Below are 27891 nucleotides of genomic sequence, written 5' to 3' on the forward strand. Positions count from 1 at the left end.
ACCGACCCGGACTGATATCAACACAACTTAACACAGCTCGAGCAAACATGGCTCAATGTGATCTGTTTGTTTTAATCACCTGGAAAACTTCTTCACTGGGCGACAGTCCCCTTGCTTACAAATATGAAATATGAAAATCTTTGTATTCAGCTCACAAGATCGGGCGTGTTTTGTGTGGTAATTGCCGCTCCTTTTTTTCTCTCAATAGACCTAACAAACCAACGCATGCTGAAAGTCATTGATATGGCAAGGTTGAAAAACAAAATCCCAAGGTAATGCATTTTACACAACATTTAGAGATACGGTTTGGAGTATGACACAGGTTAACAGCTTTCAGCACACAAAACCACACAAAGTTGATAAACATGTTTTAGTTGAAAATTCTCCTTCAACACAGAGCAGGCAGGCAGGGAACGGTTTTTCAAAGTGACTTTATCTTGAGCAAACACTGATCGGGCATTAATCTGAGTGTTCACTAATAAATTATCTTGACTATCTAGGAGGAATTCAAAATCTCTTTGACATTACCCTGTCCTGTACCTGTACAGCATGTTGGTTGTTGGCTTAGATGCCCATATGATTAGCAAAATCAAACTAAAAACAAACTTACAAAATTCACCGGCACCTTGTTGCTGATATTTCATAATGTATGGAGTGAGTGAGTGAGTAGGGCTTATTCAAGTTATATCATGGTGTGTCAGCTTGATGTCGGAGGAAAGCCCGAAGTGATGCAGGTCTCAGACGTTTACCACTTCGGTGAAACCCATGGGCACGGGTATGGTGCTGACAAACCTAGAAACATAATCGGGGCGAACCGGGATTCGAACCCACAATCATAGGTTTCTGGCGTGCTCAAGGGACGCAACTCTGCAATCGCGCGCCTTAGACGACTGGGCCACGCGTGACCCCTATATTAGGTATGGAAATAATGTAAGACTGTATATTTCCTGATGAATGATAGACTTGTCACATTGCTGCTTAAAAATTGTTATCTGGGATAATTACTCGGAAAACTGTTAAATCAATGTTTTTTCTTCTACTCTTAGTTTTAAGTGATCAATATATATTTTACTTCTATGCCAGAGCTCCAGACAACATTTTGAGCAATTGAGTTTTTACTCCAGGGTTTCTATTTTAATTGGGTTATTACATTTTTCATTGGGTAACCAATATTTTTTCACTCATCTATTTATCACTTTATTGAGTTTTCCCCAAAATTAGTGAACATCTCAAGATTTAAAAAAAAATAAAAAAATAATGAAATAATATTCTAAATATATAAGAACTCCCTAATTGCACTAGCCCTGGATTACTCAGAAAGTAAATTAGCTCATAATTGTGATTTGGAAATTAGGTCATTTGAACGCATGCTGAAAAAGCTGTTATTATAAATTTGAGTTTTTCACTTAATGCATGCATTTCTGTACACAAGTTAATTGAAAGGTTTTTGGGGGTATAATACTTTTTTTAAGTTTTCATGACAGGTAGTAAAAAGGTGAAAAGAATGTTAGGGTCCTTCGTAAAATGATGTCAGATGTGTTATCAAAAACAGATTATTTTTTTTTGCTGCTATAACAATAGACTGTCATTCTGTTTATTATTTTTACTATTTTGGGGGGTTCCTGAGTGTTAAAGTAGCACCCCCAATTTTCCCCAGGCATTGTTGTGGGGTGCAATCATGTCAGCCAGGTGTGCTGTCTGCTACAAAAACACCCCAAACACCACACTTCTCTCACTAATTAGGTCATCGTTAAGTAATCACTACAGATTACACTAATTAATCCCTGCTGACTGAATTAAGGGACTATCTGAGCAGGGGTTACTCTTCCTCCGTTCCCTTTGGCTAAGATGTTGGCAAGATGGGTGAAAAGATTACAGTTGTTTCAGTAAACATGTAGACTATAGTGATTCAACAGGCACACTAAAAAATATATATAACATTTGAATAGGACTGGTACAAGTTTACTATCCTTGTACCCAACCCTCTCAACAAAATAGGTACATAAAGTTTTGATTCAGCATTGTTTTAACTGAGCCTTGGCAAAAACTCTTTAGATACACATATAAAACTATCTGATCGTGCATACACTGAAGTTGTCTGAAGCTTTGTCTTTACTCAAAGTTTATAGTCAGGAAGAGATGTGAACATTAGCGACTTGTGTATGTGTTTTATTATCATTGTCTAAGTGATACATCATGTGGCTAATGGGTCCAGTAGTCTTGTGGGTACCTGGATCCTACTCCTACCCATCCCAGACTTCTTAGTATGGAAGAACTCCCTAATTGTTGATGCATTTACTCGTGAGCCAGGACCAAAATAGTCTCCACCTGGCTCCTTGGTCAAATAACTTCATGTATAAAATGTCTGGAATATGATTTCATCCGTTGAACATATATATTTTGTCGGTTTTCACTTCCTGGATGATTAAATGCATGGCTACAAGAGGTTTAAGTCAAAGCATTTTTAAAACAAGTCATGCATTTTAGCAGCCTCATAAATACGAAGAATGAATCCTTTGAAATTTAATGCTTGGTCCACTGGGTTCTCTGGGGAAAATAGGAGTTACATGAAAGACATGATTGGGGGTCTAAAATTTATATTTAAAATTGACTTTCACTGGCCAGGACATAAGGTTAAATAGCATTGTAAACAAGCTAATGAGATACGATCCATTATCATTTATAGTGTATCAATTTGCAGGGTACAGATTTATGAATATCTCTGAAAGTTGTACAATTACATAGTACAGCCAAGTTTAGTTTAGTTTTGCAACAGTCAATTAGGCAACTTTAGATAGTAATCTAAACACCAACAAAAGCCCACTCCAGATCTAACCACTGAAAGTACATATTGTCATGTCAATTGCTGAAACAAATCACTTTTAATATGTTCTCTAAACATCTGCACTAGGGGATGATGCCGGGCTGGAATTAAGCCCCGGATTACCAGCTGAACGATCAGCAAGTGGTTAATCCCTACTCCCCCAATTAATCCTAATTCCTGAACACTGGTGTCAGTGTGAGTGGATGTATGGCCAGGTGGGCTGTGGCTGCAGGACACTGGGTGTCACATTTATCTGCAGAACAAACCTGCTACCCTCACAGTTAGTGTCACAGCCGGACAGTTAGGGTGGGAATGTACGCTTGTACCACAGAACAAACCTGCTACCCCCACAGTTAGTGTCACAGCCAGACAATGATGTACCTCATAACCAATTCCCCGCTCCCCTAACAGTTAGTGTAACAGCCAGACTGTCAGCGTCACCAGGGTTTGTACCTTGCTAACACAGAACCAATTCCCCTAACAGTTAGTGTAACAGCCAGACTGTCAGTGTCACCAGGGTTTGTACCTTGCTACCTCAGAACCAATTCCCCACTCCCCTAACAGTTAGTGTAACAGCCAGACTGTCAGCGTCACCAGGGTTTGTACCTTGCTACCTCAGAACCAATTCCCCACTCCCCTAACAGTTAGTGTAACAGCCAGACTGTCAGCGTCACCAGGGTTTGTACCTTGCTACCTCAGAACCAATTCCCCACTCCCCTAACAGTTAGTGTAACAGCCAGACTGTCAGCGTCACCAGGGTTTGTACCTTGCTACCTCAGAACCAATTCCCCACTCCCCTAACAGTTAGTGTAACAGCCAGACTGTCAGCGTCACCAGGGTATGTACCTTGCTAACACAGAACCAATTCCCCGCTCCCCTAACAGTTAGTGTAACAGCCAGACTGTCAGCGTCACCAGGGTTTGTACCTTGCTAACACAGAACCAATTCCCCGCTCCCCTAAGTTAGTGTAACAGCCAGACTGTCAGCGTCACCAGGGTTTGTACCTTGCTAACACAGAACCAATTCCCCACTCCACTAACAGTTAGTGTAACAGCCAGACTGTCAGCGTCACCAGGGTTTGTACCTTGCTAACACAGAACCAATTCCCCGCTCCCCTAACAGTTAGTGTAACAGCCAGACTGTCAGCGTCACCAGGGTTTGTACCTTGCTAACACAGAACCAATTCCCCGCTACCCTAACAGTTAGTGTATCAGCCAGACTGTCAGCGTCACCAGGGTTTGTACCTTGCTACCTCGGAACCAATTCCCCGCTTCCCTAACAGTTAGTGTAACAGCTGAACTGTCAGCGTCACTAGGGTATGTATGTACCTTGCTACAACAGAACAAACTCTCCGCTACAGTTAGTGTCACAGTCGGACGAGACAGGGAGGGGGTATACCCAGTACCACAGGACAGTCCAGGACAATCTCCCAGCTACAAGCTGGTGTTGTACACTCAGGAAGATGACCATCCAACATGTTAAGAAACCGATCACACTGATGCGATGAATGTTAGTGATATTTTATGTTACTTCTAGCACAGTCACCAGTTGTAACACCAGGAATGGGCTTGACATATAAACTACTGTCACCGAGTGTCACTGTGTGCAACAAAGAAATCCTATAAATATATAAACTGCCAGCCAGGTTTCTTATACAGGACTGAAATTTGTAGGCTTATACTTATGCCAATGGTTCAAAAGTCCATATTCTAGTTTGTAAAAAAAACAGCTGTACTGTAAATGACTGTCAATAAGAAGGACATCAGGCTTCATGGAAACTTTGTCACAGTAAAACATAGGGTCTTCATTTTTTTTACAGATCAGGTTCAGTCTAAGTATATTTATGAACCCGGTGACTTCCTTTCACAAATACAAGTCCTGAAACACCTCATTCCAATGTTAATCTTTACAGAAGGCACAACATGTTTAAACACAGATGACCAATTACCTCCAATAATGGGAGACGTAGGAAAGGCAAATGTCCTCCCACAGGTCACCTGACTCCAGCAGGGCCATCAAGTGTTAAGGTTGACTAAAGGTAAAAGGAAATAGTTTTTTTGCGAGGTGGACTTTCCAGTGTCCAACATGTAGGTAAAACACTTTCAAACAATACTTTTCACAGGAACAAAGTTTTCCCAAGACAAGGGCTTCAGTGGCTATTACAAGTTATGTCCCTTCTAATGCCCCTCCTTTGGTTGGTTGGTTTGTTGTTTAACGCCACACTCAGCAATATTCCAGCTATATGACGGCGGTCTGTATAAATAATTGAGTCTGGACCAAACAATCCAGTGATTGACATCATGAGCATCGATCCACGCAATTGGGATCGATGACATGCTTCAACAAAGTCAGTGAGTCTGACCACCTGATCCTGTTAGTCGCCTTTTACAACAAGCATAGTCACCTTTTACGGCAAGCATGGGTTGCCTATTCTACCCCGGAATCTTCACGGGTCTAATGCCCCTCCTATTGACTGATCAGATTCCACCTCTCATATCACTTGCATTTGCATCAAACAGACTGGTGGTGCCTAGTCGAGGCGATCTGATTGATAATCAAGATTTATATTTGAACAAAAAAGAGCACTACCTCGCATCAAATCACTTGAGCATCTTGAAAAAAACTATGGCCAGTTGACGGTACACATGCTTTGACCGAAACCTGCACATTGAAATCCAATGTTATGAACCAGATGTCTAGTTTGTAATGCCATTTGGAACTATACAGGGACTTGTTAGTCTAGCCAAAATGAAACTCTATAATTCCAGCATAGTTCGGCAAAGGGTGAAACAGGACTTGTATAGTCTGCTAATGCCCTTGCCTCGGGAAGATGGCTACACGTTAGGTATCTAGGAGTCTTGGTAATGCAATTCGTGCTTTTCACCACCACAGTTGACCGGACATCTATCTGGCACAAACACATACACTTGATCCCTGCTTTCAGTTGGATATTTATTCTATAGTTCTGTTCAGGTTACCTTTATAGCATAATTGTAATATAAGTAGTGATTAGAGTGACCCAAGTCACTGAGTTTGTACCCGACAACTCGCTACGCCCACCCATAAACAGATGCATCTTCATTCTGTACTGGTTGCAGTTACTGCATACTACCCGAGCAAATACAAAGTAACCAATCATGCAAGTTAAACACACACTTCTTGACCTCTGGTCGGTCAGGCTGCGGTAAACAGAAACTTTCACATGAAACTTTACAAATTACGTTTCCTACCCGTCGATACACCTACCCATAAACCAATTCATCTCAATGCTGTATTGAGTTCATAATACTTCAAGAAGTATTTGCAAGGTATAAAAGAACCAATTATGTCGACCATGCTATACTTTGAACTGTATGAGTGTGACTCTCCTTGCAACGATTCATAAGGGTGAGATGCTACAGACAGTAGAGGTGAAATGATACAAGGTCACGATACAATAGGTATCGTGATACACAGGGTTTCATATATCAACTAGTCAAAGGCTAGAGGAGATCTAGAAACACTGGATGTTTTCTCCCAAAATCTAGGTATGTTACATACATCAGTGAGCTGTGACCTAGATGAATGTAACTCAATGAGTCTGCTCTCGCATAACGAGTTGGATGTTTCCCAGTGTTTCGTTAAATAAATCAACAAAGCCAATAACTGCTGAAGCAGGATGGCAACTGGATTAGAATAAGTTGATATAAACCTGATCGGCTGCACAAATGTTTTTGAATGTTACACTGGTACCGCACATATTTCTTCACGTTAAAGAAGGAACTATTTATCAAAATATACATAAATGAAAACACCAGTAGCCTACTTTGATTCATTTCACAACTAAAACTGAAAAAGGCAGCTGTCTTTTATGGCAAATTTTAAGGTACATTGTTAGTGAACTGACGGCAGAAAAAATGTGGTAGATGAAACATTTTATAGAGAGAAACAATCAGTGCTGATGTGATGGTTAAATGATGAGCCGATATGAAGTGATATGTCCTCTCTATTTTAACAGACATGGTACAAATCTTGAACTTACAAAATACAAAAACAAACACGTAAATGAAACAGTGATGACAACATTGACTGAAGTGATATACGAAGTAGCAATGAATAAACTCAGTACCTGTGAGTTGAGTACTGTCAGCAGTTGGCACCCCGGGACTCGACAGACAATCTGAACACTCATCACACTATCACAGCACTTCTTACACATCCCCACACACTACAGCCAATGAGCAATCTTATCACCAACAAAAAACATGTTTCTCCCCACAAGACCTTTATTCAGCAATTGCTTTCACTCTCCAGAAGATGAAGGTGTCGACTCTGTCTGCCATCAAAGGCTTCCCCAAGCTGCTACAACAACACTGCAGTGGATGTTGTTACAGTCAACCACCCAGACCACAATGGCTGCTCCCTAGGCTTCATAATAGCAGCATAACAATATGAGAGGAAGTGGCTGGGATTTATTCCAAGGATAACATTAGTGTAGGTAATTAGTGTACATCTTTTATGTTATACCTACATTATTGAATGGTAATTGATGTTGGCTGCTGTGATCAAGCAGTGCTGATCCCTGATAGGGGGTCGATTGAAATCCCTAAATCTGGATGTAATTTGACACATCAGTGTCACATGATGGCGGGAATTAGCAATTAATCTCAAGGTTCCAGTGTAACCCTGGGAGAGTGCGAGGCAATACTATGGGTCAATTCCAATAGAACAATGTTTGGTGACAATACAGGCATTAGATAGTCACACATTGGAAGCAATGATGGCACTTTGTTGGTGTTTGACCTTCAAACATTGGCAGCTGTGCTATGTAAATGTATCGAATTAATAACTCCTTCATTCGTGTCGTGAATATCAAAAATAAAGGTAGACTGATGTGACAAATATTTTTGCATATGTAATGATAAACATGCAATGAGTTTAGCTACACATTATATTTATTTGGCCAGTTTCATTGTGAAGGTTGAACGTGTTGTATCGATGATCTGATGAAATGACAATAAACTGGCTCTCTGAGCGACTGAACTAATATTTAAATTAGTTTGTTCAATAGTTTGTTACCTAGTACCACTTCAGTAACAGTTTAGAAAACAAATCCAGGTTTCAAAGAGCAAATTATTACTCAACATTTACATCAAATCCAACAACCTCTGAATCATCAAAGAGAAGAAACTGAAGGTCTTTAATTTCATGCTGATAATCTTATGATGATAGAGGCAAGTTTTACCTATGTAGTGTGTAACATATCCATCTAACCTGCTCTACCTGTAACAGTACAACAGTGTTACACAATGTGATGTAACAGTGGGTCAGTACAGTCATTATCACCCTACAGGGTCCAGCCTCATTCTGACCTTCACCTTCAGAGGGGCAATGACACAGCTGAATGACCACAACCTGGTCAGTGACATGCATGGGTTGTTGTCTTAGACCATGGCTTCAAATCGGAACTAAATTTATTTATTTCATTTGATCCAAATAGGTGCAGAAAATTAAAACCTCCATAGCCCACAAATGACAAGCTCAATGAGATGCGAGTAAGATCGGCAGACGGTTATACAAAAGTCAACCCAAAATCGACCAAAAGCCATAATCATACTCAAATTTAAAGGAAAAGTTGATTTAGCCATCTCACAACTCAGTCACAAAAGCACTAAGTATGACCATCTTGCAATCAACCTGAATCCATTGCTCACTTGTTACTTGAATGTCCAGACCATGCCCCAGCCTGGGATCGGTTAAAACAAGAATTGCAGTAAGGTTAACAATCTATTGCAGATCTAAAGCCAAGAGATGCAATAGCAAAGCCAAACTTACTGTTGCTGAGAGATGGTCAGCTACTCGAAGTACATAAAGAAATTTTATCAATTTCTAAAAATCCAAATCTTAACATATTAATAAGATAAAAGTAATCTCATCAATACAAAAAGAGAAATTTTATCAATACTGAAACTCACAATAGATATATGTACCCTACTCACACACAAGACCCAAATACGGACAGGTCAGCCGAAATTGCTAAGGCAGAAGGCGACCGACCTGAAGCAACAATAACAACATTGAAACAATAGACTTCAAAGCAACTGTCTGTTTCATTTTTATTAACTGCACAAAATTGTTTTGTGTCTAACAAGACTGAATAAATATCTTGGCATCATTCAATCTTGACATACAGACTATTATTATGTAATATTTATCCAGCTGAAAGACTTTTTACTAGAACTAAGTAACACAAGAAGCAGAAGTGGTAGAATTTGAGATATTTGTTACCAAAATGTTTTAAGAGCTTATTTCTAAATTCAAATAGTTAATTCGGAGAACAAAGCTACCTTCATTTCTCTTTCACATTCCGAGGATGTGACTTCATCCACTAGTCCTTATCTCGAGTCTAGTAAAATTCTTTTCGGCCTATATAAGATCATAATTATTATTCCATATAAAAACACTAAAATCAACTGAAAATAATACTAAGAGGCAGGTCGAGGCTGGTAGACTCAGACGTTTTTAATTCATTTTTCTGAAAAAAGTTGTTTTTGTTATTTTACATCTGAATTAGGATGTGTGTTTCATGTTTATCATATCCCAGTGGAAAAAATAATCACCATTAAATTGTCACGTATGTTACAGAAGAGCATATTTACGTAAAATACTCATACAAACAAACAACATATATATTAAATACCAAAAGAACTATAAATATCGAATGTCAACATGCAAGTAAATATTTGAATGGCTGAGAAAATTATGAGGAGCCGCGTAACAGGTAGATAGTTTCAAGTAATGATCTGTTACCTTATTTCACCTGAACTTTTCACTGTCAGATCTTCAGTCCATTATCACCTGGACAAATGCATCACGACAGCAGTGGACACACACTCTCACATAGAGGCATCAGTCATCTGGGTAATGTCCATTACCTGCCCATCATTGGGTCAGCACAATACAGGCCCATAAATCTGTCACACCCCTCCTCAGCTAGACAGATTCTGTCATCACTGGACAATGTGTTGCATCTTTATTACATCATTAACTATGTCAACTTTCTTTGCCCTTTGGAAGAAAACTCCTTTTCCAAATAGGATTTTACAGTTAACACTTTCACAAGACATTTTAGCTGTAACGTTATCAGTATGATTTGCCTCCCCTTACAATGCCTCCACTGTTCTCTGTCTCACAATGTCCCCTTCATATTCTTAGTCGTCTAACAATTACTTGGCATTTACAATCTCTCTCAACAGATATTTTCCCATTAAGTTTTACAGTTTTACAACCACTACAACTTATTGTCATATCAGAGATACTTACGATTTCATTATCAAACTGGTTTTATTTACATACCAAATGTTATCTAATAAAAAATTCACAACTGACATCTTGGTTACGCTATTAGATATTTTTACCTTTTTAATGAGATCCCTCTTCAGCCAACATGATAAAAAGACTGAGACCTCTGAAGAGAGTCTGAACCATATCTAAAATTGATATCTTGCACTTACACATTCCAACATATTTACAGATTATTTATCATGAACATGAAGTCAAAAAGCTGATAAAGAAATATAACTTGACACAACATGAACATGATGAAAGTGTTTAAACTACTACAGAGATTGATCTATCTGAACAAACATTGTGTGTGCTAACATTGCCCTAACACTGTCAGCCTAACAGTCTGAGTGCAAAGACAGGCATCTTCACAGTCAGCGGTAGCTGAGGTTTACATGACCTAGGTCCCCTCCGGTCAGAGCACTATACAATGGATGTTATTGAGGATACTGCCCTGCCCGTATCGACTAGCAGCATAATAACACACACCCAGACAGGGGATAACTCTCGCATCTGATACACCAATGATTGAGCACTGCTCTATTCTTGAGTGTTATTTTTCAAGTGACAACATCAGCTACTATCGTCTCAGAATGACCGTTTCTTCCCTATTTTTGACAAAGAGTCAACTAATGGGATAGGGTGGTCAGACTCACTGACTTGGTTGATGCATGTCAGCGTATCCCTATTGCGTTTTACTGGTCCAGACTCAATTATTTACAGACCGCCGTCACATAGCTGGAATACTGCTGAGTGCAGCATTAAACAACAATAAACGACAAATTGTAAAAGACAAATATTTGTAATGGGGCAGCCCAAAGGGCCCTTCAACACTGCCTAATCTCTCGTCCCATGTCCCAGCAGTGTAGAAGTATTACTCCATGTGCTCCATCTACAACCCAACAGATGACTCCAAATATGTTTCACAAGCCAGGACATAAATATACATGATTTCATTATCACGTCAGTAAAGCATACTATACACCCTCTTGACTGGCACATCTGACAATATTTAGCAGTATTGGGTGTACTGTGATACCAAGCAATATTTACCACTGGAAGTCTATGTATCTCTGTGTCTTTCATTGAATATTCAACTAGGTAGAATCTTAATAATGCCAGCATTGTTGGTGGGTACAGAGGGAAGTCAATAAAGACATGGTTTGTGTAATATCAGGTAGGTAACACGCACAGGGGGGCCAAGCAGACCCCCCAGTCTTGCACCAGCTGATTCTCTCTGAAGAATGATACTGTCATGTCTGAGTGTGTAATTCAGCAATGTGTGTATCTTATTTCTGCAGGTAATGACACTGTCATGTACTGTTCAGTAGCCAGCTGTGTAGAAGTGTCTCAAGGTTGTTGTATTTGTGCGTATGTATGAGTGTATGTTCGTGCGAGAGAGAGAGAGAGAGAAAGAGAAAGAGCGAGAGAGAGAGAGAGAGAAGAGAAAGAGAGAGAGAGAAAGAGAAAAAGAGAGAGAGAGAGAGAAAGAGAGAGAGAGAAAAAGAGAGAGAGAGAGAAAGAGACAATGAGAGAGAGAGAGAGAAAGAGAGAGAGAAAGAGAGAAAGAGAAAATGAGAGAGAGAGAGAGAGAGAGAGAGAGAGAGAGAGAGAGAGAGAGAGAGAGAGAGAGAGAGAGCGTGTATGCCTTTTTGTTTTATGCTGCACACAGCAATATTCCAGCTATATGCAACCTGTAAATATTTATTGGCCCTGGACCAGACAATCCTGTGATTGATATTGTGACATGCCATCAACCAAGTCAGCCAGCCTGACCACACAATCTGTTAAATTACTTCTTACAACCAGCCTTGCTTGACAATGGCTGGATAAATGTCGAATTGAATTTCTCACGTTGCTCTCCTGTACTATTTTTATACAAGCTGCTTACATGTATGTCACACAATGTCAAGCCTTATAGCTGATGAACACCATCTGCTCAGCGGGAGTGACAATAGTGTGCATGTGTATGTAGGACATGCTGTTCTCTGGTGTGATCCACACCCAGTTAGACTGTTGACTGAAGTGCTGTAACAATTCACCGATACCTATGATATCATTGATACTTAGGTACACACGATACTTGATTCCTGAGTTTGTTTGTTTGTTTGTTGTTTAACGCCGCACTCAGCAATATTCCAGCTATATGACGGCGGTCTGTAAAAATAATCGAGTCTGGACCAAACAATCCAGTGATTAACATTATGAGCATCGATCCATGCAATTGGGATCGATGACACGTATCAACCAAGTCAGCGAGCCTGACCACCCGATCCCGTTAGTCGCCTTTTACAACAAGCATAGTCACCTTTTACGGCAAGAATGGGTTGCTGAAGACCTATTCTACCCAGGAATCTTCACGTGTCCCTGCGTTTGTGAGATAGCTATAAATAGAATAGGAACCAATGGAGTTGCCTCCCATTTAATGGTAGAAGTAGCACAGCGCCACCTGTAAGCATAGCAGAACACATGGACCTGGTAGCTGAGCATGTGGCGACAAACTGTTACATTTAATAAGCATCACTTGATTTAAAGCTGTTTTTTTCTTGTGGTTTTCTTTGTTAAAGATTTTGAAACAACAATAAACAAACATCAGTATCGAAATACGAATCATATCGTGTGATACCAGGCGATACTCAGCTCTAGTTGGCTGACAGTGATTGGAACAAGGTGCTTCAGTGAAAGAGTTGCACTCAAAATTTCAGCGAAAGTCTTTTTCTCTAGTTACTTGAAACCGGAGTCATCATTTTAAGAACAAACATACTAAATGCCAATGACAACTTCAGGCAATTCCCAGTAGACTGGGATGTCACAATTAGGTTTGATCGAGTCATTGGAAACCACATCAGTTTTGTGATATGGCTTATCATGTGATGACAGGTCTACTGTGAAACCTGAGGCGATATCAACCCTACCAGTTACACAATGTACATGGATGACAAGTGCCCCCTTCTCCCAAACAAGACAAATTCAGTCTGGGAGTGGAAATAATCTGCCTACCTGAACATGATAAAATGTCACCTGTGTCAGGTGCATCATGTCGGAGTCCCGGAGTGTCAAGTCATATTTGGTCCGTCACGCCGACATGATCACCTTCCCGAGTCAAACTCCAGTGACTCTGAATAACCACGACCTCCGTCAACGTAAACTGTTCATACAGGATTAATAACTCTGCACCAGAACAGAGAGACAGAACAGGTGGGTTGGAACAACATTAACTCCCCGTGAGTATATATATACTAAATATACATGGACAAAGTTAAAGCTCTATCATCTGATAAAACACCCAAGTAGTACAGAATGCCCAATATTCTGACTGCAATACAGTACCTTGTTACATAGTCACAGGGAAAAGGAAAACTGGACGACTTATAGAAAAGAACTATTCACAATATCATATTTATTATGTTGAAAGTTCTGCCTTCCTTGTGCATTAACTAAACTTTGATTTAAATAGCATTAACTTTTTAATTCAGCTTCATTTATTCAGAATAAAATATACATTATGTCGAAAATTTCTGGCTACCTCGTGCATAACTAAGCTTAAATTAAATAGTATTAACTTTTTAATTCAGCTTTATTCATTCAGAATAAAATATTTCTGATGTTGAAACTTTCTGCCTACCTCGTGCATTAACAAAAAAATTACTCACATATTATTAACTTTTTAATTCAGTTTTATTTTTGTCATGTTACCACAACTAAATGACATTTGTTAGAAAAATTTACAAAGATTTGTTGAAAATAACCATATGATTTCCATAAACATGATAAAATGTTCCTTATTGTTACTGATACTTTCTGTATAGCCAAGTTGCCTTACAGCTATGTAAACTGTTTAAAATTTATACTTCAATTTTAAAACTCAGCTTCAATTTTGTCCCCTAAACTATGCACAAAATGGATCTTACCTCGGACAGGTATTTCCTTATAGCCAACTTCTTATGCATGCGAAAGTGTCTGCTTGCCTTCACATGACGTAAACTCTCCAACTTTAACATGGCAATTTCAAAACTGCAAGCCACACTCCCTAAACGTACAAATTATTTACAATGTCACTTATGTGATCAAAAGTTTCACTGCAAATCCAGGCTCCAGCGGATCACCTTCTTCATTGATTATGCATATGGCCGGAGATGGTGGACCAACTCCCAATGTGGCACCACGGTGTTAACAACAGTTGCATGTAGGGCCCATACAGCTAAGTCTCAACAGACCCCATATGCCAGGTTTCCGCGAGTATTTCAAGCAGGCTTGCAAACCGGCACAACATCCGAGGACAATGTTTTTTCGTAGTTCTACCTAGAGCTTGAATAGATGTGTTCTTCGGTCAGAATCCAAGTTTTTACCAAGCAAATATTAAGCACATTCAAAATCACAGCCAGAGCTTAATGGACACCCTTTATCAGTAGTTTTTGAGCATGTGAAGTCACACCATAAAAAGAAAGGTCTGTCTGGGAGGCGGTCACCTGCTAGACACTGTGATAGTTTGTATGGAAACAATCATCACCTGTATGTAACCATGGTGAAAGGTGGGGTAAATAAACTTACAGTCTGTATATAACAGTACATTGAACAAATGTTGACAATAACGGAAATATCAAACAAAAACTGACTGATTAAGGGAAGATTTCTTATATGAATGGATACATGTTAAGAAGAGTCTATAACATAACTCTAATCAATGAATGAGTCAATAATTGATACAAATACAAATATCATTCCTCAGGACACAACTACAGAAAATATCTCCAGCTTATTTTCCTCACACAATAACTAAATTTTGTGGGTAAGTCCATTAAATAGTTAATATTTTGTGATACACAAACAGTAAAGCCCCTTAGCATGCTTAGCTAAAACAATCAGCTTATCGATATATCCACGTCCTAAGTTGGCGTCAACTCTACAACATAAACTTGACAAGCAGACGGGCCATGAAAATCTCCCATGTTGACCAAGCTGTGTGTGTCGTCACAGACGCTGGAAATCTCTGTCTCGCAGTCACTTAAACAAGTCAACTGACATCCACTGAACTAAGAAGAATGTTGGTGTCATTCCTATCTCTACATATGAAGTGTGTCACGTTTCCCCGAACTTGACTTTGCGAATGTGAAAAACTCCACACCAACTAATCTGTTTACGGTTCGCATTTTCACATAAATTTATGAACAGGCTGTTTGACCGACCTCCAGGATAACATCATAAGTATATGCACGCCCAGTTTCAATATTGAATTATAAGGCTTTTCAGTCGAACAGAAAGAAAACACTGAGGTCTAAAGCTGACTAATGTAAACTGTTCAGTCTTCTTTGTTCCCTGTAATCGAACCTCCAATGGGTTTCAGTCTCATGAATACTTGGCGAGATGGTCATTTGGTTGTGGAGATTAAGAACAAAAGCCCACAGCCCATAGCCATGGTTGAGAATAATATGTCGACATATATCACAACAAGGTTGGAATCTGGAATGAAATTGGCTGTAATTTAACACGACACCTTTTAGAAGAGCTTGTAAGCTGGGCTGTCAGCTGGGATGGGGAGTAAGATAAATTGAGTCATAACAGGTCTGCAATCATTTCACGGATTTATGACAAACGACCATTCCCTGCCCCCCACGACACCGGGGTTTGTATACACTTACATACACTTCTACCTTCATATAACAAATCTCCCAGCCAGGTAATGCTCTTTTGAACACTGGGATTACAAGTGATTACAAACAAATGAAAGGTGTCGGCTCTGTCGCCCTGGCAGATTGCAAGATGACAGAATTACTGAGCACATCTGAAGAGCGTGGATATGTCCTATCTTCAACATGCCTCGCCTTACTGATCCCACACACGCCTCTGCCACCGATCATGTAAGGCAATTTTGTTTTCTTATAAAATACTTTCGTTTCTGGTATCAAATAGAATAATTATTTCATGACACAGAAATTTTCATAGCATCACCTCACTACACACCAAGAATCTAAATATATAATAATGATAATTTAATGACAGAACCACACACTTCTGGAGACCCATGATTGTCATAGTTGGAATGTAGGCTACCGTTTATCATTGTTTATCATGCTATAATATTGTAAACATGTTACCTACTATTTTCTATGAAAATAAAAGGAAACATGATTTTATGATGCACTTCCATTCTAGCAATAATCCATCCATATGACTGTAGACTAACACCAGAAATGCGCTTCTCATTTTGTACTCACGCGGGAATCAAATCCCATCTTCCCGAGGCAAGGGCATTGACTGACTGCTACAGTCCAGTTTCCACCCTTACCGAACTAGGCCAGAATTTCTGGGTTCGATTGAAGCGCCACCAGTTGTGTCCCTTCTGTGTCTCTTCTATTGACCAATCAGATTCCACCTGATGTCACTTGCATTTGATTCAAACAAAATGGTTGCGCCCAGTGAGTGAGTGAGTATAGTTTTACGCCACTAGCAATATTCCAGCAATATCACGGCGGGGGACACCAGAAATGGGCTTCACACATTGTACCCATGTCGGGAATTGACCCCGGTCTTCGGCGTGACGACGCACCCAGTGAAGACGATGTGATCGATAATCAAGGTCGATATTGTTGTAATAAAATGGGTCTCACTTAGCGAAGTGTATCAAATCACGTGAGCACATTGATTATAAACATGAAAATATTTTGAAAATATCTGTTGGCACTGAGTTGCCGGTACACATGCTCTGCAAATCATGCAATCGATCGAAATCTGCAATGCAGTTTATGAACCGAATGTTGATTTGACTGTGCATAGACTCGTTAGTCGAGCCAAAATATAACTCCCCAATCCAGCCAAGTTCATCAAGGGTCGAAACTGGACTTTTATAGTCAGTTAACTCGGGAAAATGTCAAATCCAGGTTTGACAAGTCAGTGACATGGCAATGTTAACCACAAGGCTACAATTCAATACTGAACAGAAATGTCCTGGCACAGCAACTGGTTGGGCACATTACTAGAATCACAGACCCGAATCTTATTGCCAACCAGTGGCTATAGGTCTACTGCTCATGTTTCACATGGTACCTGAACACACAAGTATTTTGTTTAGGGCCTAACAGCGGACATCACACGAAGCTCCCACTTTTCAAACACAATAACTGATTGTTTTAATTTGATATTTCGTTTACCTCCTTGGATGCACAACAGACATAACCAGTCTACCAGTTATGAGACATCACAGGATCACTGTCTTTAGGTAGATAATCCTTCTGCATCAATAGCTTACGACAGGGTTTGTTTACTTTCACTAATTTCAGACATGATGTGAACATGTGTTGAATCAAAACCAGGATTCAGCTTACTTGTGGCTCATGGTTCATTTCTTAAACCTGCCCTTGCAGGAAGCCATCTTTCCCAGGATTGAAGTCAAATTATGAACTGAATTCTTTCGTCATTAGACTGACACTCACCATGTTCACTGGCACACAAACCAGGCACCAGGGATTTATCCAGGATTCCAAACTAAATGCCACTTGTCAGGCAAAATGTCATAGAGAATACTGCCAAGTTCACAACGGACAAAGCTTGGTGATAGACTTAAAATCACAACTGAGACATGTTTGACTTGTTCCACTTGGTTTCCTTAGAACATAAATATTCTTCCACAATTGGACATTCTCAAACATGGTACTGATGTCAAGAACATAACTTGAGGACAATAAAAGTATTTGGTGATCCTCCATAATAAGTCACATTTACCAAATGAACACTTGAAGCAGTAATTAATCAATGTGAGCATGAACCTGTATCAACAGGAATGACGTCATTAATGTGATTGACAGATCAGTAGACTGGGGGACATTTCTACTGGTGTCATTCTCTCTGTAAGTCTTTGATCTTGCTATATTGATGCATTGATAATAATTAATGTTGATACTGTATCGATACTCAGTTAAGAATATCAATACTATATTATTAAGCTACTGCCACAGAAATGTTTACATAAAACAAACACCAAGGCTAAAATGGACAATAAGAAGGCAGAAAATATAATTTTAAACATCGACTGGAACAGTCTTGTTATCATCTATTTGAATACAAGTAGTGAATATTTGAATACTAGCAGATCCAGATAGATTTTTTTATCTGAGCTCATACAGAAACACAAATATTGTTACTAATCAATATCTTGATATATTGATACAAACTGTCCAATCAATGACACCCCTACTGAGATGTGAATCATTTGATGTAAGCAGTTGCACCTTTCCACAATGCAACCCACTTGCAATAATCTAAGGGGGACAACTCTTGCAAAGCAGCTGCATGAAGCACCAGTAAAATAACACATTAGCCAACCCTTATCACTTTGCAGTGACTGCAGTAGACATGCCAAAGGAGTGTTTATGATCAAGTTCCTCAAGCTACTTGACAACAAGCACACGACGAGTCTCTATGGAGTGAACCGAGTGAGGACATCGCTTTCCCTTCTTTAATGACTATCAGCTAAATAAAATCGCAAGGTGTTGAATCAAAGGTTATCACACATTCAACCAGTTTGGTTTGATAGGCAACAGTGAGTGAGTGAGTGAGTGAATTGGGTTTAACGCCACTTTTAACAGTATTCCAGTTATTCACGGCGAGTCAGCTTAATGTGGGAGGAATGCCGAAGTGATGCAGGTCTCAAATGTTTACCACTTCGGTGAAACCCACGAGCACAGGTATGGTGCTGACAAACCTAGAAACATAATCGGGGCGAACCGGGATTCTAACCCACAATCATAGGTTTCTGGCGTGCCCAAGGGACGCAACTCTGCACAGCGAATCACGGCGCCTTAGAAGACTGGGCCACCAGTGCCCCCTGATAGGCAACAGAACAGAGGAGTAACATAAAATCTGGCTTCTTACAACGATGACTGGAACACAGATTTTGCAAAATGAAACGATGACTATTCAGGGACCTTGTGTGACTCTGCAGTGTGACTGCCACACCAAACTGTAACTGGGCTTTACCGCTAAAACATTTAAATAAAGGGCACAGTATACTGACTCAGAACTGACCAGTCCTTGTTTTATCCCGTTAATGGTGAGCACTAGACAGGGTAACAACAAGTACCATCTTTTAACGTCTTTTGGTATGATGCGGCTGTGAATAGAACACTGTACCTTCCGCTCTCCAGGTGGATGCTCTACCACTAGACCACAGAGGCAGTCCTATTGACTAATGATACACCACAGTCCATTCTGTCTTTTTTTAAATGGTGTTGTGAGAAAAATATGCAGCAAGAATTTGTTATATGACGACTTACCTTTCTAGCCAATGCGAATCCTTCGGAATATCGTCTAGGATCCTCATCTGCTAGACCGAGAGCTTTGTCTCTGTTAAGTCGTGAGATGATTCCACGGACGAATGGATCGTCTTCCTCCTCAGAATCATCATCATCATCGTCGTCATCGTTACCTTGGAAGTACGGAATGGGAGGCGCTGAAGGGGATCTGCCACTGTACTTGGCAAGGCTCGCTGCACTAAAGGCTCGCGGGCTCAGTTTCCCTGCAGCCAGGTCAACAGCCTCAACCTTCTCACTCTTAATGAAGTTTAACTGAGCAAATGGAGCCGACACTGGTCGCGGGGCAGTAAACCCATTTCTGCCTAGGAAACAATCCCGCGAGTCTTGGGACTCAGTATCACTGCTAACATTCTGTTCGCTGGCATGTCTTTGTCTTGCTTGGAGTAACTTATGCATGCTCATACGCAATGTCTCGGCATTATTCTGTCTCTCAAGGTCATCTGATGACCTTGCTTTCCAGAGTGAGATCGGATCAGGCATTGCACGTGGATTAAGTTTGCTACCCTGCCAACATTCCTCGCTGCTTGTTGAAGTGTTCATTCCACGTCGGATCTCCATGGCCGACTGTGGTCGGGTGGAATTGTGTCTTGGTGTCGGCATAGTGTTCACTTCAGGAGACAAATGCTGAAGGGCATGGTTAGGGTTAGATCGTGTTGGGTTCCCAGAAGCCTCTGCTACTTCCTGATTCTGAGCAGCATCTACTGGCATGTCCACAACAAACACACGCTCGTTCACTTTGTCCTCACGGCCAAAGCCCAGACCACTGTCACTATTGCTGCTGTTGCTGCTGCTGCGCTGGATGGCCCGAACTGGGTCAGCGAGGGCTTGAGACTGGACAATATCATTCTCATACACACCACGAGGACGGTCCTTGTAGAGATTGGCTACAGATAATATTATTGGAGTTGCAGAGCGAGGGAACTCCAAACACCTTTGAGTTTCGGGATCGACAGTACACTGAATGTTGAAGGCTTTGGCTTTTTGAGTATGGCTGTTATGAGATCGTAGCTCTGGGTCCACCATGAAGATATGACACGAGCTGGCAGATGGTGCATCATCCCTCTGCACACTCATCTCGCTCATATCATCACTTGGAGCATGAAGAGTGACAATTCCGAAGAACCGTTTATCATCTGGACAGACACCACTGAATGCTAGCCTGTCCACTGGGTAATGAGCTATACCAGCTCCCATTGCATTTGTCAACTTGACACCATCAGGGTCTACTTCCATAAGAACAAGAGTGTGAATCTTCTGCTCGATGCGAAGTCTCCGCACTGCGTTTCTTAAAGACTGAATTCTCTGGTGGGGTCTACTTGAGTTGCTTGGCATCTCGATTGAGCCAATATATCCCACGATCGCCTTGATGTCACCAGCAGGGGGCTGCATATCAAAGCTATCGTCATCCTCGGGGTACCCTGGACTTGCAGGAACAGCAGCAGCAGCTTCTGCTCCTTCTGCCTGCTGTTCCCGTGGCAACTGTCCTGGGTCGGACATCCCAGAGCTGGACAGGCCATGTGATGACACGATGCCAGATGTCGGGAACATACCCTGGAACCCTGAGATATTCTGAGAGTGAAGTTCTTGAAATTGGACAGATCCTGTTGACGTTATTGTAGCATTTTCCATGCCATTCAAACTTGACTTGGATGTTTGCTGGCAAGAATTTAAAGACGATTTTGAGCCTCGTTGGGGTGGGGGCGGCTTTGAGTTTTTATGCAAACTTGTGCGTGAGCTCTGTCCATATTGTACATTTGATCTTGGGTCTTGTTGAAGATTTGATTTTGAGTCTCTTAGTTGCTTCAAGCTGGCTCTGGACTCCTGCCTATGGGAGTTTTTATCAGCAGACACATACTGGTGAAAGGCAGATTGGTCTGAAGAATAAATTCTATCTTGAGACGCCCCATCAGTGAGAGACGAGTTCTGGGAGGTCTCAGACTCACCACCTATCACTTGCCTATGTCTTAGTTTCAAGTTATCTCCCCTTACATCGGCCCCTCTGTGTGGTCGGCTATTAAGATCAGAATTTGAATGTTTATCTCTCGTGTTTCTTTCAAAAGCTTGTCTGGGACGAATACGATTTGGATATCTGGACTTTGTACGTGGTGGGTAATCATCGTCTGAGGAATCAGAGCTGTTGTAGTTCTCCGCCACCTGCAGCTCAAGAGTCCCTGTCGACAAGCCGACCATACGCACCACATCATCATGGCTGTAGCGGGACACATTCTCGCAGTTCACTGACACCAGATAGTCCCCTGGTTTGAGTCCGGCCTGTTCCGCGGGACTGCCGGCCACAATACAACTAAGGACACAGGGATGCTGGCCTGATATCGTGAATCCATAGCCCGACCTGCCCCGGGTCACTGCCACCGTCTTTACACCATGGATCGGGCGTTTCTTCCTCCTGCGGGGCTGATGCATTCCGGCCAATCCTGCAACGAAACAAAACAAATTATATCCTTGTGCTTTACAATCTCTCAAAACTATTTGTGATTTAAGCATCTAGTTTGAACCTTGTCAAGAAGAAATATCATCAGTCTAGCAGTTCAGCTATGTCCATGACAAATATATTATTAAACACATTTTGCAATAACGTGAGGCAGTAATTGTGTTTTATCTCTGATGTCTCTCTACACATATTTGATGAAAACATTGTTGAACAAACTGTATATTAACTGATACTGCAAGTGATGCCAGAGGTATGGTGTGACTATGTGTATGGTGTGTGTTATCAAGAAAAGGGAGTCATGAGCACACGTGACACAGCCCCCTTTTTTTAGGCAGGATGTATGGTAGTGCATCTTTCTGAGGGAAGAGTGTCCACTATCCTATACCAAAGCCTAGTTTCCTCCCTTGCCATTGCAAGCCTACTTTTCTTGGCTCAATTGCAGTGCCACCCCGTGTAGAAAACAAGTTGTATCCCTTGTGATGAAAACGCATATCCAATCAGAAAGCTGTTCTTATTTCAAATGGCTTCCCAAAGATGACTAGCACAGCAGAGGGCTTGGTCGATCAGATAACAAAACAATTCCAGATTTCATCCCTGGCAGACAAACAAAATGAAGACTACCACAGTAAAGTTACTTATCACTGACGCATTTTGCTCTTACAATGACAGAGGCATAAAGACATACCAATTTTTCCAAGTCTTCCACAATTGCAAATTTGAGCTTTCAAGTGGGCCATAAAGGATCCTTTTCATACATAGCTCTTTATGACTGTTTTGAAACTTTTCACATACAAAGTGCAAATCATGCTATTCAAAAAATTACAAGATTTTTTTCTTTTAAATCATATTTAAAATATGACAATAATATTTTAGTACTAAACTTTTCAACATGATTGAAGTAGAAGTAAAAGTTAACTATTAGATTTTCACCCCTGTCCCTACACTTACCACAAACACCTTCTCTCTTTTATGTGTGTGTTGGAGGTGGCGGAGCTGTACATAGATGTATTATATTGAAGGCCTTGTATTGGGATCAATACTTTATCACTGTACTGTTACATTGTGTGTTTTAGTGTCAGTGAGTTTGCTGGACAACATGAATAAATAAACACAGATGTGAGACGAAGTGTTTCGCAGTAAATATATATAATAACTAAATTATTATGGCCTTATCAACATGGTGAATCACATCATCTTATTCATCTTTCAAAACTATTGTTCCCAAGAATCTACAATCAAGCAAAATTACTATAAAAATCAATCTTTGAAATGTATATGTAAATCTGATAATAATTTGTGGCCCTAGCATGCCTTGTAACTTGTTCTTGCACAGTAAATTGATGAGTACCTGGACACATACCAATTGTCAGGTACTTTGCGAGACAAAATATGGCCATTTAAACAGCATGTCTGTGAACTCTAGTTTAAGAAGTGCTCATTGCATTAATTGCAACATCTACAAGAGGCAATGTTTTCAGTTCACTCACAGCATCAATTATAGCATCCAGACCTACACTGACAATGGACATGTAACAGTATCAGCAAAACTGTAATCTCCATTTCAGGTAGATGGCCATATTCATTTGAATTTATGAACAGATATGAACTTAACCACTTGTATACCTGTGCATATAGTCAATAAAGAAATAAATCAAAGGTAGTCAAGTGATTGAGTAAATGTCATTAGAAGTATTTTTATAGCTAATATTTTACATGTATAATATTGCCAACAAGATTCACGTCGATACCAAAAACCTACAATTTAATGCATTAACCCAGACAATGATCTGACATCAAGATCTAATATGTAAAAATGATGATATAATAATGACATGTGTAGTTATATAAATCCTTGGTACTCTACTGTGTTATATCCCAAGACAGCAGACATGAGAGAGCACTGAGAAAAAAGACACGAAGAAATGGTATTTAATTCTTAAAAACATCACCATAAACATGTGTTTTTATGTCCACAAAGATAATTAAATGATAAATAAAATGACAAGACAGACATGTTGATTTGAAGGGGTCATAAAAATATAAAAAATTAACGAAGACGAAAATCTTGGGTTGATGTTCCTGAAACAAAGGTTTTCTTGGTTGTGGCCTAACAGGACTGAGTTAGTTTGGTTTTACGCCGCTTTTAGCAATATTCCAGCAATATCACGGCGGGGGACACCAGAAATGGACTTCACACATTGTGCCCATGTCGGGATTCGAACCCGGGTTTTCGGCGTGACGAGCGAACGCTTTAACCACTAGGCTACCCGACCGCCCCTAACAGGACTGAGCATCTGATAAATAATGAATTCAAAAACGATTACTGAACTGATGTATTTCCATCTACTTAATAATGGAAGGTGTCTTTCTCTTTTTATAACTTTAGTGAATTTGCATAACCAGCTGTTAAAAGGTTTTACCTTTTGCACCAACATGTACAAGTCAAGACTGTTCTGGATATTTTGAAGGATCTGGTAAAAGATTAAATCTTAACAAAAAAAATGAATACACATCAATGAAATTTCTACACAGAATAGGTGGTGTGAGTTTTAACACACTCTGGAACCTGGGGGCGACCTCACGGGATTGTTGGAGTACACATGTGGAGATCATGTACAGCCATGTACAATCTTTTCCTGTCTTTCTGTGCCTAACTCGGTCACCCTTTCTCTCTCGTTCCAGATTTCAACATGCTACTGAGAACAGCACGGAGAATAAGTATCCTACGAGAGACCCAAACATGCCGTATATCCGATCACTGGTACCGATTTGAGATGCATACAATATTTTTCAAATAAAAACATGAAACTGAAAGTGACGTATACATACATACGGTGTTGATTTCACAAACAGGTAGATATGGCTTCGCGCACCTGTCTCCCAAATAAACACTTTCTTACCGATCTAATTTCAGACTTGTAATTGCCCGGTGCTTCTCGACATATCAACCATATGTCAGGCTGATATATCAGTTAGATGCTTCATAATGCCCAGAAAAATATTGGTAGACCCCTCAAGGTATTATTTGTTTTCAGCGGTTCAAGATGGACGACCGTTTGATGTCAGTGATGGTACGGACAATCTGATTGGTTCATTTCCTGTGACGTCATAACGCACCAAATTCAGATAGCAGGTGCCCGTTGTCTTTCAAATGGTAAATGCTGATAAACATGTACGGCGTGGATATAAATGGGCACAGATACATATATAGGATAATTTATGTACGTTTTATTTCAGAGGATATAGATTCATACTTGACAACTCCCTGATGCTATATTCTATTTATCGTGCTTAGATATTGAATAAATGATATGCAGTCAACAGCATATGCTAATAGTGCTATTCGCATTGTATATTCAGCTATAGATGAGTATAAACGAAGAGCGAAAATAAATACTTTTGTATGATACTGAACATGTGCACTGCAGAACGGAATACATTAGGATGCATAAACAACCCGAATTACTTGCTGAATAAACAATGACAGCATTGCCATATTTTGATCACTGCCGTTACAATGTTAGCTTGAAACAGTTACTACATGCATAAAACAATTATAATTTACAAAGTTGATGCATTGTGCAAGTGAATTGAGATTTCATATTACAAGGGTATCCTGGAGTAGGGAACAAAAACCGAAAAGTATGTATGGACAAAACATTCGTCCTGTGTAAGTTATACCAGACAGAAGTCCTTCCTTAACGAAACCAGAGAGGTTATAAAAGATTATATATAGATTCCCACAGCTGGGGCCAACGCAACTAATATTTTACGTACGATTTCTGAGATCGAGAGTTATGTCCCTTTGACCCTATATCGTTTGCACATGTTCGCCCAATAGTCCGGTAATTAAAGGTTTATTTTTCATGAAGGTTCAACAAAATTGACGGAAAAGGTTTTTTAACACATTTCACTGCCTTGATAGGTCTACTTTAAAAAAAAAAATAGTTTACCAAAATTTGACTTGGGGAAACACCCAAAATAGGTCAAATCCAAGATGGCCGCCATCAATACAAACGAAAATCGAAAAAGTAAAAAAAAAAGAATCAATCAAAATCTAAACATGGATGATGACTCTATTTATAATCAACTTCATAAGATTAAGACAGGGGAATATATATTTAACAATTTTAAAGTGAAATCTTACACAGAAATAAATTACGGCTGCCCGAAATGTGAAAAAATGCAATTGTTCCATATCGGACTACAAAATACTTAACACGGGCTTATAAAGAGGGAATAACCCTGCAATACTACAGTTTACAAGTCAAACTTACTATCAATTTAAATGTCTAAAGTTCAAGACAGTCACACTCATATATTGGACATGAAGAGACGATTATTCAGTAATGTCAGAGAAGTCATGACTTGGTCCATTTGAAAATGTCATCCCTTTGCATTGTCCACATGCTGAGGTACATTGTAGACAAAAAAATTCTGCATGAGCATGTGTTTTCATCACACTTTCCAGTGCAATTGTATCTGATTATTTTCAACAGAAATTTAGGAGTGACAGCTTGGTGCCTTGTGATTGGTTTCAATATAGTGCCCTTGTTGCTCTTGTGAAACGTCCAGCCCCATTCTGTCGCATCCATATTGTTGTCTAGCCAGGTCTGCACTTGGAGTCAGACTCGTTGGCTGGGCAATCTGGCAGCATCTGATGTCGGTGGAAGGTGTCGAAGGGGTAGGTAATTTGAGCTTGATACATACCTTCTCAGTGAATTTTGTCACACGTTCAGAATTCAAATCCAAGCCAGGCATACAGCCGTAGAGGATTGCAAGTGCCTGATTACCAGCCTGCTCGATTTCTGCATGGTTTCCACCTGTCACCATGAAAACCTTTGAATATTCCTGAGACCATCCCTATGCCATATGGCCTCAATGTTGTGTCGGTCCCTGACAATGCATGTACAAAGAGTAAAGAATGGCTGAGATTAGGATCAAGGATCATCTGTAGGATGAAGATGTCAGTGATCTTTGTACTTGTCTGAAGAAAGATGGCCTCCAGTTATTCTCTGATGGGTCTCATCCTTGGTAAAAAAAACACCACAATAACCATCAACACGATAAGAGCATTGCAGAAGTGGTTCCTCAAGAAATGAGCCCGCACAGCTTGTGACACAGATTTGCCGGACAACATCTGATCTGTACTACCCTCTGAATATACTTCAGTGATGATCTCCTTTAACCCAGATCCAGCCATCAGATTCCCAACTGTACCCACAAAACTCATCTTAGTATGGAATACCCCCAAGACCAGGGCTATTCGATGCAAGGGGCTCTCAGCTGGCCGTGATTCGATGATCATGTATGCAATTCACCAAAGTTGCTGGTCGATTGTAATAACTGGTGTGATTCCATGTCGTCTGGCATATTTTGAAATATACTCCAGCGTTGATCTGACACAGGATTCGTCACATGGTGTCACGTTGATAATCAACAATATCTCAGAGCTCTTCCTGGGGTATGGAATGTCAGAATGGAGCAACTGCGTGCAACCGGAACACAGTGGTCAACACACACAGAAGTGGCGCACTCCACAAACTATCTAGTTTGCTATTCTTTTCATCAAGACAGAAGTCACCAATTGGTGAATAGATAATGTTCGCCAGCACTGCCTTTGGATTTCTTTGTGAGAATGGTTTGACACTGTTGATTTTTTTAACATCATCCAAGTCCACCTTAACTCTTGGTACCCTCCGTCTCACCATCTCGCCCATGGCATGGATTGAGCCAGTCCCATCAAACCTTTTGCTGGCATGATCTATATAACCAGCCTGGTATTGCACGAATGTATCTGCAATGTCTCTGATAAGGTGAACACCATGAGTGGTCACCGAGAATTTTCTAAATTTACGAGGAGCTGAAACCGAGTTGGCTTATCATATCCACTAAATTACGATGACCATATATGTGTTATAGTGTGATACTTTGTCAAACTTGTCGAGGAGGCAGAAATGATGGGGACATTTCGAATGCATTATTGC

The 27891-nt window shown here is 40.2% G+C and overlaps 1 protein-coding gene across 4 annotated transcripts in view; it reads right to left on the reverse strand.

The window, feature by feature from the left end:
* The window catches only part of LOC139452096 (regulator of G-protein signaling 12-like), a 66327-nt gene that overhangs the window by 18473 nt on the left and 19963 nt on the right, over positions 1–27891 (reverse strand). For 3 of the 4 annotated variants that reach the window (XM_071233412.1, XM_071233411.1, XM_071233414.1), the window contains exon 2: positions 19417–21887. In XM_071233412.1, the coding sequence (XP_071089513.1) occupies positions 19417–21887 (2471 nt within the window). Of the gene's footprint in view, positions 1–19416; positions 21888–24804; positions 24947–27891 lie in introns of those variants that run through there. The other variant, XM_071233413.1, reaches the window with a different exon arrangement.

Source organism: Haliotis cracherodii, unplaced genomic scaffold (genome assembly GCF_022045235.1).
Source record: "Haliotis cracherodii isolate W230 unplaced genomic scaffold, xgHalCrac1.p SCAF_9, whole genome shotgun sequence".
Classification (NCBI taxonomy): Eukaryota; Metazoa; Mollusca; class Gastropoda; order Lepetellida; family Haliotidae; genus Haliotis; species Haliotis cracherodii.